This window comes from Mixophyes fleayi, chromosome 3 (assembly GCF_038048845.1).
Source record: "Mixophyes fleayi isolate aMixFle1 chromosome 3, aMixFle1.hap1, whole genome shotgun sequence".
Lineage (NCBI taxonomy): Eukaryota > Metazoa > Chordata > Amphibia > Anura > Limnodynastidae > Mixophyes > Mixophyes fleayi.
This window is the reverse complement of record NC_134404.1, coordinates 214,789,926-214,807,540: the sequence shown is the minus strand read 5'-3', so window position 1 is coordinate 214,807,540 and position 17,615 is coordinate 214,789,926. Positions and strand designations below refer to the sequence as shown.

Genomic DNA, 17,615 nt, shown 5'->3' with positions numbered 1-17,615 from the left:
GAGAACCAAACACAGTCCAGCAAGATATGCAATACACAGCACAGTCAATGAGAAGTATGCATACCGTGGTTCAGCAGTAGCAGTCAGATGGGATTGCAGCGGTACCTGAGCGGCTGGAGGCCGACTGGATAGGAAGTCCCTGGATAGGTGAAGCAGCGGTCTAGCAGGTGCAGCGCACAGGTGAGTAGACCGACAGGGACACGAATCCACAGGAGTCAGCAACACGTGGAACTGGACTCATAGGAAACCCAGGAGAATGGAGATGATCCAGCAGAGGGTAGTAGAAGAGATACAAATCCAATGCTGACAGGAGGGTAGAGGCCAGTGGAACACGTGAAGGCGTGGAGAGTGGATCAGCAGGAGATGGACGATAGCGCTGACCACAGCGGCAGGACTCAGCGGCACACGGAGGTAACCAGTAGCAACCACAGGAACCAACAGCGATGGGAAACAGGAGTGCAGCGCAGGGCAGGAACTGTAGATCACGAAGTGTAGCAGATGGTAATGAAAAGCGGCAGTCTCGAGGAAGTCACAGCAAAGATGAGATGAGAGTGTAGTGCACGGAGGCAGCGGATAGTAATCAGCTGGCAGTCACGATGTTGAACACAGGCGAGTTGTAAGCAGGAGACTGTAGTGCACAGAGGCAACGGATAGCAGTCAGCTGGCAGTCACGATGTTGAACACAGGCGAATTGCAAGCAGGAGACTGTAGTGCACAGAGGCAGCGGATAGCAATCAGCTAACAGTCACATTGATATAAAATAACGTTGAAGTGGTGTAGAAGACTGTAGTGCACGGAGGCAGCGGATAGGAATCAGCAAACAGTCATGATGATAAAGTTGATGGTAGAAGTGGTATGGAACCACAGTAGTAGAAGTGGTTTTGGAAACCACAGGAATCAGCAGCACTGAATACACAAGTAATACAGGAACACCTTCAGAGACTCATGAGGAATGAGACTCCAAGATCAGGCAACGTGGTAGTGACCACAGGTGCTTAATATAGGGAGGTTGCCTGATCTGCCAATTAAGTTAAAGGGGTATACACTGAAGTATAGAAAAGGGCTGCGCATGCGCAGACCCTCAGGATGGTGGACGGCCACGGTTCCTAAATGTCCGGGAAGAGGCACTCACGGTCCGGTGAGTGACAGCAAATCAACTTTGACACAGAGGGAGATAATGTCGTCCAAAGACGTAGGGAGTTCCTGGGATACCAACTCGTCTTTGATTCGGTCTGAAAGGCCCTGCCAGAATGTAGCTACTAGGGCCTCATCGTTCCAGCGAAGTTCAGAGGCCATAGTTCTGAAGTGGACCGCATACTGCCCCACAGACTGGTTTCCCTGGCGGAGACGTAGTAAGCCGGAAGCGGCATTGGACACCCTTCCTGGCTCATCAAATATTTTCTTGAAGGTGGACAAGAAGAGGTTGAAGTTATGTAGAATGGGGTCGTCCCTCTCCCATAAGGGGGAAGCCCATGCTAAGGCTTGACCGGACAATAACGAAATCACATAGGCCTTTTTCGTTTTTCCGGAAGGGAAGTTGCCAGGTAGAAGCTCGAATTGTATGGAGCATTGATTTAAAAATCCTCTGCAATATTTAGGGTCTCCATCGAACTTGGGTGGGTTAGGTAACCGTAGCTGCGAGGAAGAAGCTGCTGCTGCGGCCTGAGGTACAAGGGCCACTGCCGGCCCAGGTGATCCACCAGCCACTAGGGTGTTCTGAACAACATCCAACCGAGTGGATAGACTATTGAGGAATTTTAAAAGTTGCTCTTGGTTAGCTTCTTGCTTATCCATCCTTCCTACTAAATGCTCCAACAGATCTTTAGCTGTGGTATCCATGGTCAGAGCAAACTGTAACAGATTCTGGATACTATATTACTAATCTTGATTAGCACTGGCTTACCTGAGGTGCGGAGTCTAACGATCTCCCCGGTGTTCACCAAGAACCGCCGCAAGGCGGGGTGGGCTTCGCTGCCAGGAGTCGCAGGTCGCGGTCCCCAGGTTCGCCTCAAGATGTAGTACAGCGGAGTGAAGCGGTAGTAGCGGAGTCAAACAAGCCGGTTCGGTACACAGGAATGGAGTCAGGCAGAATCAGAAGGCAACTCGGAGTCAACAAGCCAGGTTCGGTACACGGGTCACAAGAATAGGAGAATGGTCAGCAAGCCGGGTCGGTATACAGGGATAAGAGAGCCAGGGAAGTCAAACAGCAGAGATCAGCACACAGGAAGACACAGGAAACTGGAAGACACTGCAATCCACGAAGAGCAGGAGCCAGGAACAGGTAAGTGTTGCTCTGACACTCAGCGAGTGTCAGAGTGAGGTTTTTATACTGAAGGGAATTCAAAATCCCCGCCTCTAGGGTTGTGGTCATGTGACCGCCTCCGGGTGCGGTCACATGGTCCTGAATGCGGAAGTGCGGCTGGACGGAGCGGCGGGGATCAGGTAAGTCCGTGACACTACTGTATGGGAGTCCAAGCAATTTAGTGCAGCGCTTGGGACACGATGATTAGAGATGTGTAGGTGTACAATCCTCCTGGTCTCTAGAGGTGAGATGCTAGCTGTGAGAGTCGGGGACTAGGTATCATTTTGTCAGTCAGTGTATAGAGCACTTGGAGCGATCGTGAGGGCAGCACCTACCTTACAGCTGCGGGGCAGCAATTGAGGACCTCATTTTTACAGCAACTGTAAAAATATCTGTTATGTATAAAACACACCAAGAACACACTAATAAACGTTTTTCAAGAAAAAACAACAACTGTTTATAAATTTTTCATGTATAGTCATAAATGACAGGTAACATTATTTAAAAAAAAAAATATATATATATATATATATATATATATATATATATATATATATATATGTGTATATATATAGAGATATATATATATATATATATATATATATATATATATATATATATATATATTCTGTGCGTTCTTGAGAGGTTATAGTCCACATAGTTATTGTATATATCCTTCAGTGTCTGGTCTAGTAAAGCAGCATTAACCTACACCCAGAGCCATCACTACAAGTATCTTGAGATCTGTTCCTTGTTGACTTCGGGAGCTAATTTACGTGAAGTTTAAAGCAAGCACATGATGCACTAAGTATGTGTACCTTACGGACTCAGGCTCTTTGAGCAGATTGCCTACAATCGCCTCACCACCTTCCTCTCCTCACCCTCCCTCCTTGACTTACTGTAATCTGGATTTTGCCATCTCCACTCAAATGGAAACTGCCCTCGCCACTAATGACCTTCTTACTACAAAATCTAAGTATCATTTCTCTCTATTCATCCTTCTGGACTTCTCTGCTGCCTTTGACACTGTGGACCACCCTTTCCTCCTACAAATCCTACACTCCTGTGGTCAGCATGACACATACCTCTTCTGGCTGCCCATCTATCTTTCCAACTTCTCTTTCTCTGTATCTACCGCTGACTGTGTTCATGGCCCCCTTCTCTTCTGCTTCCTGTAAATTTCTTCCCTTAATGATCGCATCAGCTCTTTCAGCCTCCTATTTCAACGCTATGCTGATGACACCAAGATCTATCTCTCCTTCAATTACTTCTCCCCCTCTCCTCTCTTAAACCAGCTGGTCTTTTTGCTATTTCTTCTTGGATGTGCCTGCACTTCCTTAAACTTAATAGGCCTGATACAGAGTGGGACATTCTCCAGTTTGCATGGCGTATCTTGCATGAAATCGCTCTGCACATGCCCAGAAAGTGGTCATACGTATATATGCTTCTTTGCAGACTTGCATGATTCTGGCACTTATGTCTGCCTACGCCTGGAGAGGCGGAACAAGGGAGGGAAAGGAATGCAAATGCTGGCCAAGTAAACTAAAGGAATGTCCATGCAAACACTGCTCATGCAGACTTGCAGAAACATGCTTATTCTATACTCTGCCTTGCACCTCATTGATGATCGTTTAGATGTTTGTTGCCTTATAGTTAACAAATAATAATAATAATCCTATATCCTGACATCGGCTTGTCTCAGTTTATCCTTGTAGGCTGTCCACCTCAACCACTTGCATCCCTTCTCATTTCCTCTTGTCTACCATCTGGGGTATTCTCTCAGTTTGCTAGCTCCGGGAGTCTACACACTACTTGGCATCCAGGTTAAATTCTCACTACTCTACGGTCAAGTACTGGGGGGTACCTGTGAGAATATTGCTGTCTATGTGAAAGGTGGCTTACTGTATGTGAGTCTTAGTCTAGTTCTAAAAATTTATCCGGTGTCAGTGGGAGCTGTAACAGGGCACATACTATTGACCAATTAACAATCCCAAGAACTTTCTAGTAATCTCTGTACAATACATAGAGTATTAAAGTATACACAGAACATTCTGATTACCTTTATAAAATACACAGAACATTCTAGTATCATAGATGCAAAACAGACAGCGTGACTGATTTACAATACACAAATATTTCTAGTGTGATAAGATATTAATCAGACTATATTGCAATCCTCATATAATCCATTTTCATTCAAACACACCAATGATTTAAGTATATTTTAAAACAGACCCAAGGGGCCCATACCTGACCTTACTTTCTGGCACAACTGAAAGTGATACTGTTGTGGAGTTTGCTGTTGACTTGATCATTAGATGCTTAGCATGGTCTGATCTTCATATTCTATGACTATGGGGATGACCCAATTCAATTATTTACACCATTGTCTCTCAGTGCGCTGTAGAGCCTCGTGACATTCTGTACTTTGATTGGTGGATAGTTTCAGCCATTCACCACCTCCCACTACTCAGATTGGTGATTGGCCAGCACTGTGCTAGCAGCCATTAAATGAGTATGATGAAAGCCCGTTATACCCAGTAACAGTGCAGCTGAAAACTGCATGGCTGAACCCGGCAGCTGTGAAGCAGGAGGAAGATGCAGGCAGCAATCTCTTCATGCCTCTCGGACAGCAGGCAAGTGCATTCAGTGTGCGCCCACAGGTCCATGGTGTCTCCAATATGCTTAAAATTATACCAGCCCAAGGAGCAGAGATCATCTTGTCCCCGGGCGCAGTCCCTTCCTGACTGCATAAACATTTGAATATTTGGAGGACTCTTTGGGTCTGTATACCGAGCAGTGGTACTCCAGGGTTTGCTACAAACTTTAAGAAATAAACTAAACTGAGTGGTGTTGACTGCCGACCTTAAAACTTGGCTAAGGGTAGATTATTATTTTAGTCCTTTGTTTGCAGAATACTTATTTGTACTGGAGATCATTGGATATTTTGTATTTGATTGCTTGACCAAAAGATTCAAAGAGGTGAGCACAAAATTCTATTGGAATCGAAAACCTTAGTATACAAAGTTCACTTTTTTGTTTCTTTTTTTTCATGTTGGATTTTTTCATATCACCCCTAAATTAGACACCATTCTTTGTACACAACTCATACAATTCTCTAAAGCTCAAAACTACTTATATATTTTACCATAATATTGACAAGAATCATAGTTTAGCTACTACACTATTAGTGTTTTTTCTCCTTTTATTTTCATATGATTGTTTCACTGGGAGCATAAAACGGATTGATTACATTTAGATGACAAGACAACAAGGTTCACCCTATGTGAGCATCATTGTAAATATAGACGTGTATGAAATAAAAAAAAAACCAAAAAAAAAAAACCACATGTACCCTATGTAAGTCACCATGCTAAGTAATATCTAGAAGGCAGCAAATATCAAGACAAGACAATATATTGTTCCCAATAGAGCTTGATGTTAATATTCTATAATCAGTTTAATGCAAAGCAACACATGAGTAAGTAGCGTACTCTGTTATGCATTGATTAGCAAGTTTAGTTGAAAACCAAACAAAAAACCCATTAGATTCATTTGAAAGTGCTTTATTGTAGTGAAATACATCAAACCATTGTTTGACTTATACTTAAATGATCACTTTACAGTCTATCTTACATCAGTGAAAGGACACATTGAAAAAAACAGTGAAAGTAACAAGTTACACATTTACAGTCATGTTCAAACTCATATGATGTGTAGCTTTATTATAAAAGAAACAATAACATACTTTACATATCTACAGCTACTTTATTAATGAGTTCTATTTCAGCAAAACAGACACTAACATTAAGATGCGGAAATAGCCTGCCAATTTCTCATATTTCTAGTAAGTTTTCAAAAATATATTAAGGCGCTAATCTGTGACCCAAATGTATTTTATTAAAAGATCATGCATATCACACAGAGACATCACAAACATATATAAAGTTCTCACATAAAAAGATCTATTTTTTTGACAGTATGTGCATATTTTAAAGTCCATAGAATTCTAGATTTACAATATTCTTCAATTCATTGCTTAAACATATGACTCTTTAGCATACTGTATCTGATCATAAATCTCAAAGATGGGCTGACTGCATCTTCGACTTAAACATTCATGCTTGTTGCTCGGACGGGATTCTGACATGGTCCTAATAAGGTTTGATTTCGTTTTCTCAGGCTGGTGAATTAGTTGAGTTAACCCACAGACATTGTCTATTTGCAGGTGGCTAAGAGAGATGGGTTTATCACCAGTATGAACGATGCTCTCCATCTGAGAGGAGTCTGTTGAAGATCCATTTATGGAGTTAGATGTAGTGCAGTCATTATGTGGCACATTGTCTCTCAGGGTTTGAACTGTCATACTCTTGTAGGATACATTTTTATGGATGGCCTCTTCATAGGATGGAGGATTGCCAGGATTTCTTTGGTCCACCATTCTAAATACCTCATTCACAGATATTTTGCGAGCAGATTGAGGTCTTTTCATTCTCATTACTTGTGGCTGTTGGAAAGCTGTATCCTGTGCACCACTGCACTCAGCTTGACTCTTATTCCGGAAACTCCGGTTGAATCCACTTTGCTGTATGCCTGCATAATCTCCATCAGGACCCCAGCTCTGCGTTTTCATTACCATTTTTTTGTGGTTTACATAGCAAAAGGAATTTGAATGTTTTTTCAACTCTCGCCCCACATTGACTGCATCACTTAAGTCTTTGCACTTCATAGAGAACGATTTATGTCTCTGTAAATCATTTTTCTTCGGACTTAAAGGTGATAAAAGTGGAGAACTAGTAAAGACAGAACAGTCTGAGAAAGAGCTATCGATAGAACAGTTTGAGGTTGCATTAGCTAAACAGTCATCTACTATGTCTGAAGCATAGCAGGTATTAATGTTCAGTCCTTTTGGCATATTCCTCTTATATAAAGCTCTATCACAATATTTCTCAGGGATATGTGTGGACAATGCCTCATCACCAAATTGTAGCCTTTGTTTCCGGATTGTAACATCATCTTGGCTTTTGGTCAATTTATGCTCTGCCACTGTCGTATCATTCTGTGAAGGAAATATGTACGGTTCTGAGCATCTTCTGTCCATGCTGTTTATGTCCTGCTTGCATCGGGTTAGAGGCAAAACTGAGAGACCAAGATCGCGGTCCATTGTGCATTCCTCACCCGCGGCCCTGTTGTGTCTCCACTGCTTGTCCTGGAATCTTGTTGAAGTAATGGCATGAATCTCATGATCTGGATCAGTGCTGTCATATGCAGAGTCGTTCTGATGGCAAGACAGCTCTGAAAATGAGCAAAAATAGCATTTAATTTCTCAACATTATAGATATGTGTGTGCAGTTACATTTTTAACAAAATAAAAAAACATTTAATGGGTAATTAACGAATTAATTTATAGAAACATCAATAAATTATACATTTTTACCCCCCATTTTGCCTCCAAATCAGTTACTTCAGTTTATGGTGTTCAAAAGAAACAATTTAACGTTCTCAAACAGCTGATATCTCTGTGGTCCCTGATTATACAGCTCCCCTAGTTGCAATACTGAATAGACTGACACACACCATATAGTAGGAGGATGGAGACAAGCAGGAAGGTAAGAACAGACAGGTCATGTCAGCAGCAGACAAATCAAAACTGGAATTGGGATGTAAACTGTAGTCAGTGTCACAAGGTAAAACATTGTGACAGTCCAAGAGAAAACATTTAGCCGTGTCTTTGCTCTTCGGTCATAGTTACAAATCACAAACATGAGTGCAATCAGAGACTTCCTTTAATAGAGTCAGGTACCAATGCACCAGAGAAAGGTATTTAAAACAAGCAGAGACCTTCAGCAATTGGTGTCCCTACTTAGTAATTCTGGCACAGGACACAGTAAACCTTAATATAGCACAAACTCTCCTTGATCAACAATTGTTCATGCTGATTCACATATAAAAAGCACGTATGCCATAACATGGGAGACCACATTTATATATATCTGATGCTATATACTCTGTTGTATGAGCAAAAAGTGTCCAATTTATTTTTTGTTGTGATGAAGTAAATAGGACATTACACTAAACAAGGAATTCCACCATTATCATGATAAATATATATAACATAATTTCTGTAATGTACATGCAGCCGTACATACCTGCAGTATCAATGTTTTCAATTGAATCCTCCTCAGAAGCATTGAGTAACTGTGATACTTTGTCACCAAACAATTCAAAACAGTTATCTATGAAGAACTCAACCAGCGCTGTAACCTTTTGAAAGAAAGAAAGAAACACGTAAGTAAAACAATACACGGTAACTAGCATCCTGATTATGAGTATTACTTCACCTTCATATAAGATTGTCTTCAATGAACAATACATTTCCAAATTTCCAACTCATACAAAACTAGGTTTTCAATAGCACTTGAAATTTTAATTAGGATTTCATATGATGCTGATAGTCTCTTAGTTTGGGCAAAAGGGAATGAACTATTGGTTATAGCTGCACCCACCAATGGGGTCGATGACCATAATGGTCATTTCGGTTTACATTACAGATTTCAAACATTCACTATATAGTAAACATACAGAACCTCACTACATGAAAAGCATTTTTCTCACACAAACTCATTATATATATATATATATGTATATATATATATATATGTATATATATATATATATATATATATATATATATATATATATATATATATAGTACCTTAAATCAACATAATTGTTTCTTGTTATTGTGATGAGATGCAGATGTGACATCTCTTATACACAACCCCAATTTTCCAAAAATGCCTATGTCCCTAGTATTATGGGTAATAGATCCGACACGTGTATTTGTCAAAATGTAACATCTGAATTTTGTACCTTCTCATTGAGCTCTTTTTGAGTTTCTAGGGGAAGGTTCTTGTCGACTTGTGGTATAAGCATGTTTGGGGCAATGCAGACAGCTAGGTTTCTGGAATCCATCTTGTTTATGTCTGAAGTCTTGCTTATGTGATGAAGAACACAGATCAAATATCGTAATACAATTAGGTTTGGTTTTGGCAGTTTGTCTGCAATACTGAAAAAAGGAAACAGAAAGAGGTTAATATTTGTGCAATCTTTGTCCAAACAGGCATGCAAACTTCCAAACCAAACACAGAAACAAAGACTTCCTTCTGAAAGAGGAACTAGCCTCCAAATGTAATCACCAGAAAAACTCCCATTCAGAAATAACCGAACATGTGCAGGCTGTTAGGTTCAGGTTAACCAGACCGGCATATGACAGAGGTATTGAATGTGATGAAGAGTGTTTCAGAGCTTGGGTTAGTATGTCACTGGCATTAGGGGTGAGCAGTCTATTTTAACATGTCTCATGGCTGCCATAGCCCCATTGCAGGTCACACTGATAATAAACACATTTGAAACAATATTTTGTTGTCTCTAAAACAGTGTTGCAGCTTTGGAAATAAGCCATAAAGCCCCTTAAAGAAAATGTAAAATATTCTATTATATATATATATATATATATATATATATATATATATATATATATATATATATATATATATATATATATAATGCTCCTAGGATGTGGTAAATGCTTGGTGTAGCAGGGTTTGAGCAATGTAAAAGGGGTTTTCACTTCATAGCACTATTATTGGGAACAATGGGGAATTAGTAAAATATATTTTGGAGAGGTGTCCTCCCCCCTCCATTTACTGTATTTAGAAGGGGTTTTCCATTTTAAGAAGGAATTTTACTAATTCAGACACAGCATATCTAGTTGAAGGCAGAGCAGCATTGAAGGTGAATACAGAGGTCACAGCTATATGTAAGTGGCTCACCCTGCTAAGTGCAGGCAATAGGGGGAATCTCACCAAAATATTATTGTAAAGGGAGGGGATTTAATAACATACACTTTAGAATGTAAAACCTCTTTACATTGTAATGCTCAAACCATGCCATATACTGGGAACATCTTTATTGTTTTACACCTAGATTATTTTTCTAAAATATGTTCTAAATAATATTGCAAAAATAAGTTACATTTTTATTTCATTTAGGCTTACCATCTCATCTCCTCGATTCTTTCATTCAAGTTTGGCTTCTCCAAAGCACACATCCATTTATTGTAAAGTTCTGATGACAGCAACTGGTTTGGGATACCTCTTAGGAAATCCTGCCATTAAGAAAATATTGGAGTTAGCACAGCTACCGTAGAACTCTCAGTTATATTTACCCATAGTAGAGCAGAATTACTAAGTTCCTCTTACAGAGAGGGTTAAGCAATAAGTAGGTAAGAATTGACACTCCAGCCAATTAACTATTGACAAAGTTCCAATTCTTATCATGTTTAGTCTTCCACTGATAAGACTTGGGGTTCAGAATAAGATGGAGTCACACTAAACCTACATTACAATACTGCATAAAAAAAATTGTAATTTACATGCTTTATATTGCTGTTGCATTACCTTAAACACCACAGCCAGTAAGTGTACAGGTTTGCTTTTTAAGTCCAGGTTTCTTCCATAGTTCAGGTCTTCCTTCAGCTCCTTGCGAGCCTTCTCATTGGCAGCTTTTCGAAAAACACCCTCAGTTAGTGGTCCCTGCACACGCAGGATAGTTAATATATCCTGGAAAGGAAAGAACACATTATGATTTTAAGTATGACAAATACTTCTAAGTTCTTGACTTCTAATGCCTTCACATGCCAACATATATCACAATCTATAATAAAATCATTAAAATATTATTCATGTTTCTCTACTTCACAGTACTTAAAGATTATTTTTGTGTACCCCCAACTATCTTGTTTTACACAGGCAGTCCCATTAATCAAAAATGTGTGTGGCCTGGCAATGGCATAGGGGTATGGCTCGGCAGATTGGGAACATGGCTCTTAATGTTGGGAGTGACCAGCATTATATGCCATATAAGTTTTTATCAAACTGCTGTATAATTATCAGTCCTCAATGATATAGGTTAGTGGTTTCCAAATGTTATTGGTCTAAATAACAGTGCATGGTTTTCTTTCTTCAGCTAATATGATACACACCCCTGTACACCTAGGAGGAGACCCACAAAGTATGCACTGTTGGAGAGAGCTGGGTGTGGCTGTGAGAACGGATACTATAATCAGATAATAAGTTAGAAGACTGCACTTGCTTAGCACCACACTTGATTAGTTGTTGTTAAGCTGCTGAATGAGTTTAAATACAGTTCAAATACAGTAAAAGAACCAAGACTAAGTATCACTGCTGTATAAAAATAATACAGGCAACTTCAAATGAAAGGCAATAACTTTGCTTACAAAAATTGCTTTAGGAAGGTTATCCTCCTCACAGACAATGGACAGCGGTTGGTCAAATAAAGATGCTTTTAGCTCTGGTGGACTTGAAGACTCGGACAGGGTAGAACTTCGTCTGAATGTGAAGGGCCAGGAGATGACCGCTTTCCTCTTTTTATTGCTTTCTGGAGAGTCCAAAAACAAAAAGAGAACGAACAGGTTTAAATGTAAAATAAGAAATATTAAATAAAAATACAAAAAAAGTATGTGCCAACCCACATTAGAGATGAAATTACATTGAAATACCATTCCTATCAGGGAAATTCCCTGTTTTCTAGTGTCAGTACATATCATCTATATATATATAAATCTGTCATCAGGTTTGTTAACCTCTTTCTAGTGGCACCTCTGTACAGTCATTTTCAGATCGGAGATTTCAGTCCCTAACTAGGTCACATTCTGTGGGTGAAGAAAAAGGCAATTTCCTTCATGCAAAATAGATAAAACCTCACATGCAGAGGCACGTTGGGCTGGAGAGGGGGCAGGGGGGCATCTGCCTGGGGCCACCTGCATTTCTTTTCCCTTTAAAATAGGCTACAGTGTGAAGTCTTGCCCCCCCGGGCTAAAATTTGCCAGCCCTCCCCTGTTCATGTGCCTGTGGTAGGATAACAAATAGGGGTCCAGGGTACTTTCATTCTCCAAATCGATTTATACATTTTCCATTTCTACTATTTGCTTTACCTATTTATCTTTTTATATATCTAATTAGATTCTTTATGCGCATTTGTTTTAATACAGATACGCTAAAGTCATAAGTTGTTTTATTTACAGGACATAAAATAAAAGTAAAGTATTTAGAGTAAAAATTTTAGTGAAGCCTGATTTTACTAACCAATCATATGGCAGAAGCCCTCCTCACTGATCATGTCTGCCAACAGCTGGTATTTCTTGGCATCTGCCTGTGAAATAAAATGGAAAAAACACCAATTAGATATGAACAGGTCGTTTAAATTGACTTTACACCAAAGGGCTTTTTCTGTACATATATATTAAATTTCTAAAAGATATCATATGAATAAGAAGATGAATATAACTTATTTATAAGAAGGGTATACAATCATATCGGTCTATATTTTTATTTATTAACAAGAGTTCAAGCTTCCCTGTTGCTTCAACAGAGTGAGTGTAAAATATTAGCTATACAGAACAGTGCCTACAAATTAATAATTATATTCAAACAAAGCCTCTCAGATATGGGCGTAGCCTTGTTTTAGCAGTAAAAAGTGCTGGACATGGCTGTGAATCATGACTTACAGGGAAAGTGTGCTCTATTTGCAACACAAGCTTTATTTTTCTATAACTTCAGTAGCATATACCATTATCACTCATTTTGCATAAATGAAATTGTTCCTCAGAATAAACGCATTTATTATTCTGTAGCTTAGCTGAGTGTTTTGCTGTCCATATACTAATGGTCCCTCTATTCTGGGTTATATGGAGTTAGAGGGGAACAGAGAATCCAGTGGAAAAGTTCCAACAGGGAAAAATGACCCTAATATAGTGGGAAATAGTAAAATATGTGAACAAACTATCTCTCATACTGTAGTTGCCACATTGTTTTTTTAAGAGGAAACATTCATGTAACGGTCGCTTCCTATGTTTCATTCAAAATATATGCAAACAATAAATCAATGACTCACCTCTGTGTGGCATTCAATTAAGCTATCCATGTTGTTGACAACCAGAGCTTTAGACTAAAACAAAAAACAAAATAATAAAAAGTTATTTAATCACACTGTGAACTGCTTTTTAAAATAAGAATCTTGGGTGAACGATTATGTACCAAAGCAAATTTCTCTCTATGTATCACAGAAAGATTTTTCTTGATACATAAGGTACAGGTTTGCTTTCAAGTCATTTGAGATTTGATTTGGCACAGATAGTCCAATTTCTTATGTAAATAGTTCAAATACTTACAGCATTGCAGCCCGTGAGAACCTTCATTAGTAATCGTGTGCAAGGGATGCTAGTGCCCTCAAGTCCACCAACTTCTCTTATCTGCCTGAAAATATAAAAGGCGGATACTCAGTAGTCAGAATTATCATGCTATTGACTTACAGCATAAATGTGTATTTGTGCTGGACACATTAGTAAACAATCTAGTAATGGAACCTGGACTGATGAGGTCATAAAATGGCTTATATCAGAGCCCCCTGATATATGAAATCCCTTATTTCATAAATATTGTATACTAAAAAAAGCTCTCCATACTGTTTGTAACACACTGAGTCATTGATTGACATGTACTATTGACCTTTGCAAAACTAAAATCTTCAAAAAGAAAAAAAAAAGGTCTCCATAGTCTCTCATTAATGAGAAATGCTATCATGAGAGAACTTGATACAATCTACTTGCAAGTTAATCCTAGTGTGTGTTTTAATGTGGTGTACTGCCCTCTGACATTAGTTGTGGGCTGTGATGTACCCTCCTGCAAACATTCCTTTCTCATGCTGCACTTTTTAGCCACTGACCAGCGTTATGACACAAAGCTGCTCTCACACAGAAGAGCTCCATCAGATTCTAGAGCAATTACATAAACATCTCTGCCTCTTGGTATAAACACATAGTTGAAACTCACACTAGAAAGTATTTTAAAGTCATCTCATGGCAGAATATCCGTTCAATACCTTGGATTAAATATAACTTATGATATATTTACTAAACTGCAGGCTTGAAAAAGTGGAGATGTTGCCTATAGCAACCAATCAGATTCTAGCTGTCATTTTGTAGAATGTACTAAACAAATGATAACTAGAGTCTGACTGGTTGCTCTAAGCAACATCTCCACTTTTTCAAATCCGCAGTTTAGTAAATATTTACTCCTTAGTGTGTTAATACTGTTGATGGTTCTTGTGCATCAATAGAATGTCCAAAAGTCCCAGCTTGCAACATAACTATTAACAAAATAACATCATAGTCTGAAAACTGAGTGTTGTTGTAAATTGATTCAACCACAAGTCAACACCCATGGCAATAACCACAATCAAAATAAGAGATAAACATCGGGGTTTGAGAACCATCAATGGGTTCGAGTGATGAACATCATGTACATTAACATCTGATAATTTCATGCAATGGTTACATTAGTGAAATAATCATTAGATTTGAATTCACCAATGTAATAATTGCAAAATATTTTACTTTAAAACAGAAAGAAATAATGCAGAACACATTACCACTTTAGAACAAAACTTGATTCAAACTTTGTATCTAATTTTTATGTGATATCAAAGAAGAGTCACAATTATTTTAGTTTTCTTCCATTTATTACACAATTCAAATGTTTTGGAAACCTCCACAGCCTGAATTGCCTAATATATATATATATATATATATATATATATATATATATATATATATACACATACATGCATACATACATACTATGTGCTGCATGAAATATGAAATAGCGAGCATGTGTTATACACAATGTACTACACCTCTCTGTCACATCTTGGCAAATTAAATGAAAATCTACATACATTTTTTGGTTTGTGATTTTGTGGTGAATGATGATTGTTGTATTATAAGCCGGATAAGTTAGCACAAACATATTGAAAAAAAAAAAAATAAGTACACTGCACCTAATTAAAAAAATAAAAATAAAATAAGCACACTGTACCTACTAGGCATGACTTCATTAACTACGATAATGAACTTTAATTACTAATGAACAACAATAAAAATCAATAGTTCATGAGAAGACTGCATAGACTGTGTGTCTAAGCAGTATGATTGTAAATTTGCTTTTGTTTATTTGTTTAACTATGTTTATAGAATATTTATTTTACAGTCAGCTTTGTCATACAATTGATATAAAACTTACCACACAAGCGTATCCAGCCAGAGTTCCTTCACTTCACAGGAACTATGAAGAAGAGAAGACAAAATGCATGACACTCCAGTACCAAGTCAGGGTCCAGCAATGACTAAACCTGCCTCCTCCACGGTTTCCTATCTTGTGTAGGGGGCAGGTGGAAATTCACAAGAGTCACGGAGACAGGAAGAAGCATCATCATGGGCTGCCCTGCAAAACACGCCTGCTTCCTCTACCATTATAGAGGGAGACCACTGTTTCTGTAAGGTAATTTTTCTAGTGGAAATCATGACACTTAAGAGGTATAAGCTCCCATTGCGTCACAAGCTTTAATGTCCTGTCACCAAAATATAAATAAAACTAAATGCACCACTTACGCACATACCTTTGCAGCTCAATAACTAAAGTGACTGTTCATCACACTAAAAGGTTAAAATAATAATAAAACAATTTGGAGTGCTTTATGCTACATTTGTCAAAATGTCAACAACAATGATGAGGTAACATATGGTTTAGAGACAAATGCCAACAGAGTAAAAACTAGATGATGTCAAACAATTTAAAATATCAATTATAATAATGAAGATATACTAATTATAATAACAGACTTACTCAAAGGGTATAACCCACGTGTGTGCACAAGAAAACTAAAATACAATCTACAAAGAGATAACACTATTTTATGTACATCTTTTTCAGGTATTGGAACAGCTAATGAAGGCCTAGACACTATCCATGCTTAACACTTCATTTTTAGGGAAAGTCTCAACATTCTAATAAAATGTCTCTGTAAATTGTTTTCCAGTGAAATGTCCCTATTTTCCAGTACTGACCAAATGCACTGTACAATTGCTCTATTTCTGCTTGCTAGATACATTTTTACACTCCCGATTATAGTTGTCTACACCCCTTGAATGTCCGGGAGACTACCAGAATAATATGAGAACGCCATACTACCAGAAAGGTAGGCTAAGTACCCTGATCCCCATTCTATGCTACAAGAACAAGTCTGCCACTTCAGCATACAGAAAGAGGTGCACTACAAGAAAATGTCTGCCACTCCCCACCAAACAGAAAGAGCAGCGCTACAAGAAAATGGCTGCCACTCTACTACCCTGGGGACTGTTGAATACTGTAAAAGAAAGGTCTACCTCTCTGTCTCTCTCTCTCCCTCCTACACTGGGGATAGTTGAATTACATAGTGGAGATAGGACACACCTCCTTCGGTGGGATGCCACTCCTAGGTTTTACTTCCATGACCTTCCTATAATGACATTTCAAAATTATAAAAATATTCTCCTGATTCTTATTCTCCCATTTTATGGGCTGATATTTATAGAACATGATTATCTAAAAATATAAAAAGTACGTTAATCAAATTAAATCAACATTATATAATGAACTATAAGGTCTACTAAGAAAGCACCATGAGAAAGCAATGTTTACAACTATGAACTATTTTGTTCCTCTAAACCTACAAGGTGCACTGACTCAAACACACAAGATCAAACAAAGCAGCTAAAGGGAATGCACTAAATGCAAATTTGACACAGAAACTCCAGTTTGTGAAATTATATATATGTATATATATGTATATATATATATATCTATAGATATATATATATATATATATATATATATATATATATATATATATATATATATATATATATATTTATACACACACACACACACACACACACACCATATATACAGTATATATGGCTTACTGCACAGAATTATTCATAGTTTCACATGTAACAAATGTTTTGGCACAGATTGTTGATTAGTAAAAGCACGAGGAGGAACATAGGCAGATGCATGCTATCCTTTACCATTTGACTAATATCACCTTTCTATGTGATTTGTTTGATAAATATTTTTCCTGTGCAGACCAGATTTCCTGTCTGGATTCTACTGTAAAAATAATATGGAGCAACTCTGAGCCATACAGTGTCAATAAAGAAATCTGTCTGCACAACTTTTCATCATAAATGCTCCAGAAGACATTATTTATTCAAGGATTTAAAGGGTTCTTATTGTAAAAGTAGAAAGATTGTACAATGCACTCACAGAAAAGGTGACATTTTCTGAATTGGCAAATAGATTTCCAAACTGACAAGTTTGCATGAACTTTTGGAGCTATGCATGGAAAATTT

The 17,615-nt window shown here is 38.2% G+C and overlaps 1 protein-coding gene across 1 annotated transcript in view; it reads right to left on the bottom strand.

Moving 5' to 3' along the window:
• Positions 1 to 5,852: 5,852 nt before the first annotated feature.
• The window catches only part of TAGAP (T cell activation RhoGTPase activating protein), a 134,703-nt gene continuing 122,940 nt past the window's right edge, over positions 5,853 to 17,615 (bottom strand). Inside the window, exons 5-14 of the mRNA XM_075203098.1 lie at positions 15,466 to 15,507; positions 13,557 to 13,641; positions 13,280 to 13,333; positions 12,472 to 12,538; positions 11,604 to 11,764; positions 10,765 to 10,926; positions 10,363 to 10,472; positions 9,176 to 9,371; positions 8,452 to 8,566; positions 5,853 to 7,597 (exon numbers count right to left, since the gene is read on the bottom strand). Coding sequence (XP_075059199.1) covers positions 6,342 to 7,597; positions 8,452 to 8,566; positions 9,176 to 9,371; positions 10,363 to 10,472; positions 10,765 to 10,926; positions 11,604 to 11,764; positions 12,472 to 12,538; positions 13,280 to 13,333; positions 13,557 to 13,641; positions 15,466 to 15,507 — 2,248 coding nt within the window. The 3' untranslated portion in view covers positions 5,853 to 6,341. The remainder of the gene's footprint in view (positions 7,598 to 8,451; positions 8,567 to 9,175; positions 9,372 to 10,362; positions 10,473 to 10,764; positions 10,927 to 11,603; positions 11,765 to 12,471; positions 12,539 to 13,279; positions 13,334 to 13,556; positions 13,642 to 15,465; positions 15,508 to 17,615) is intronic.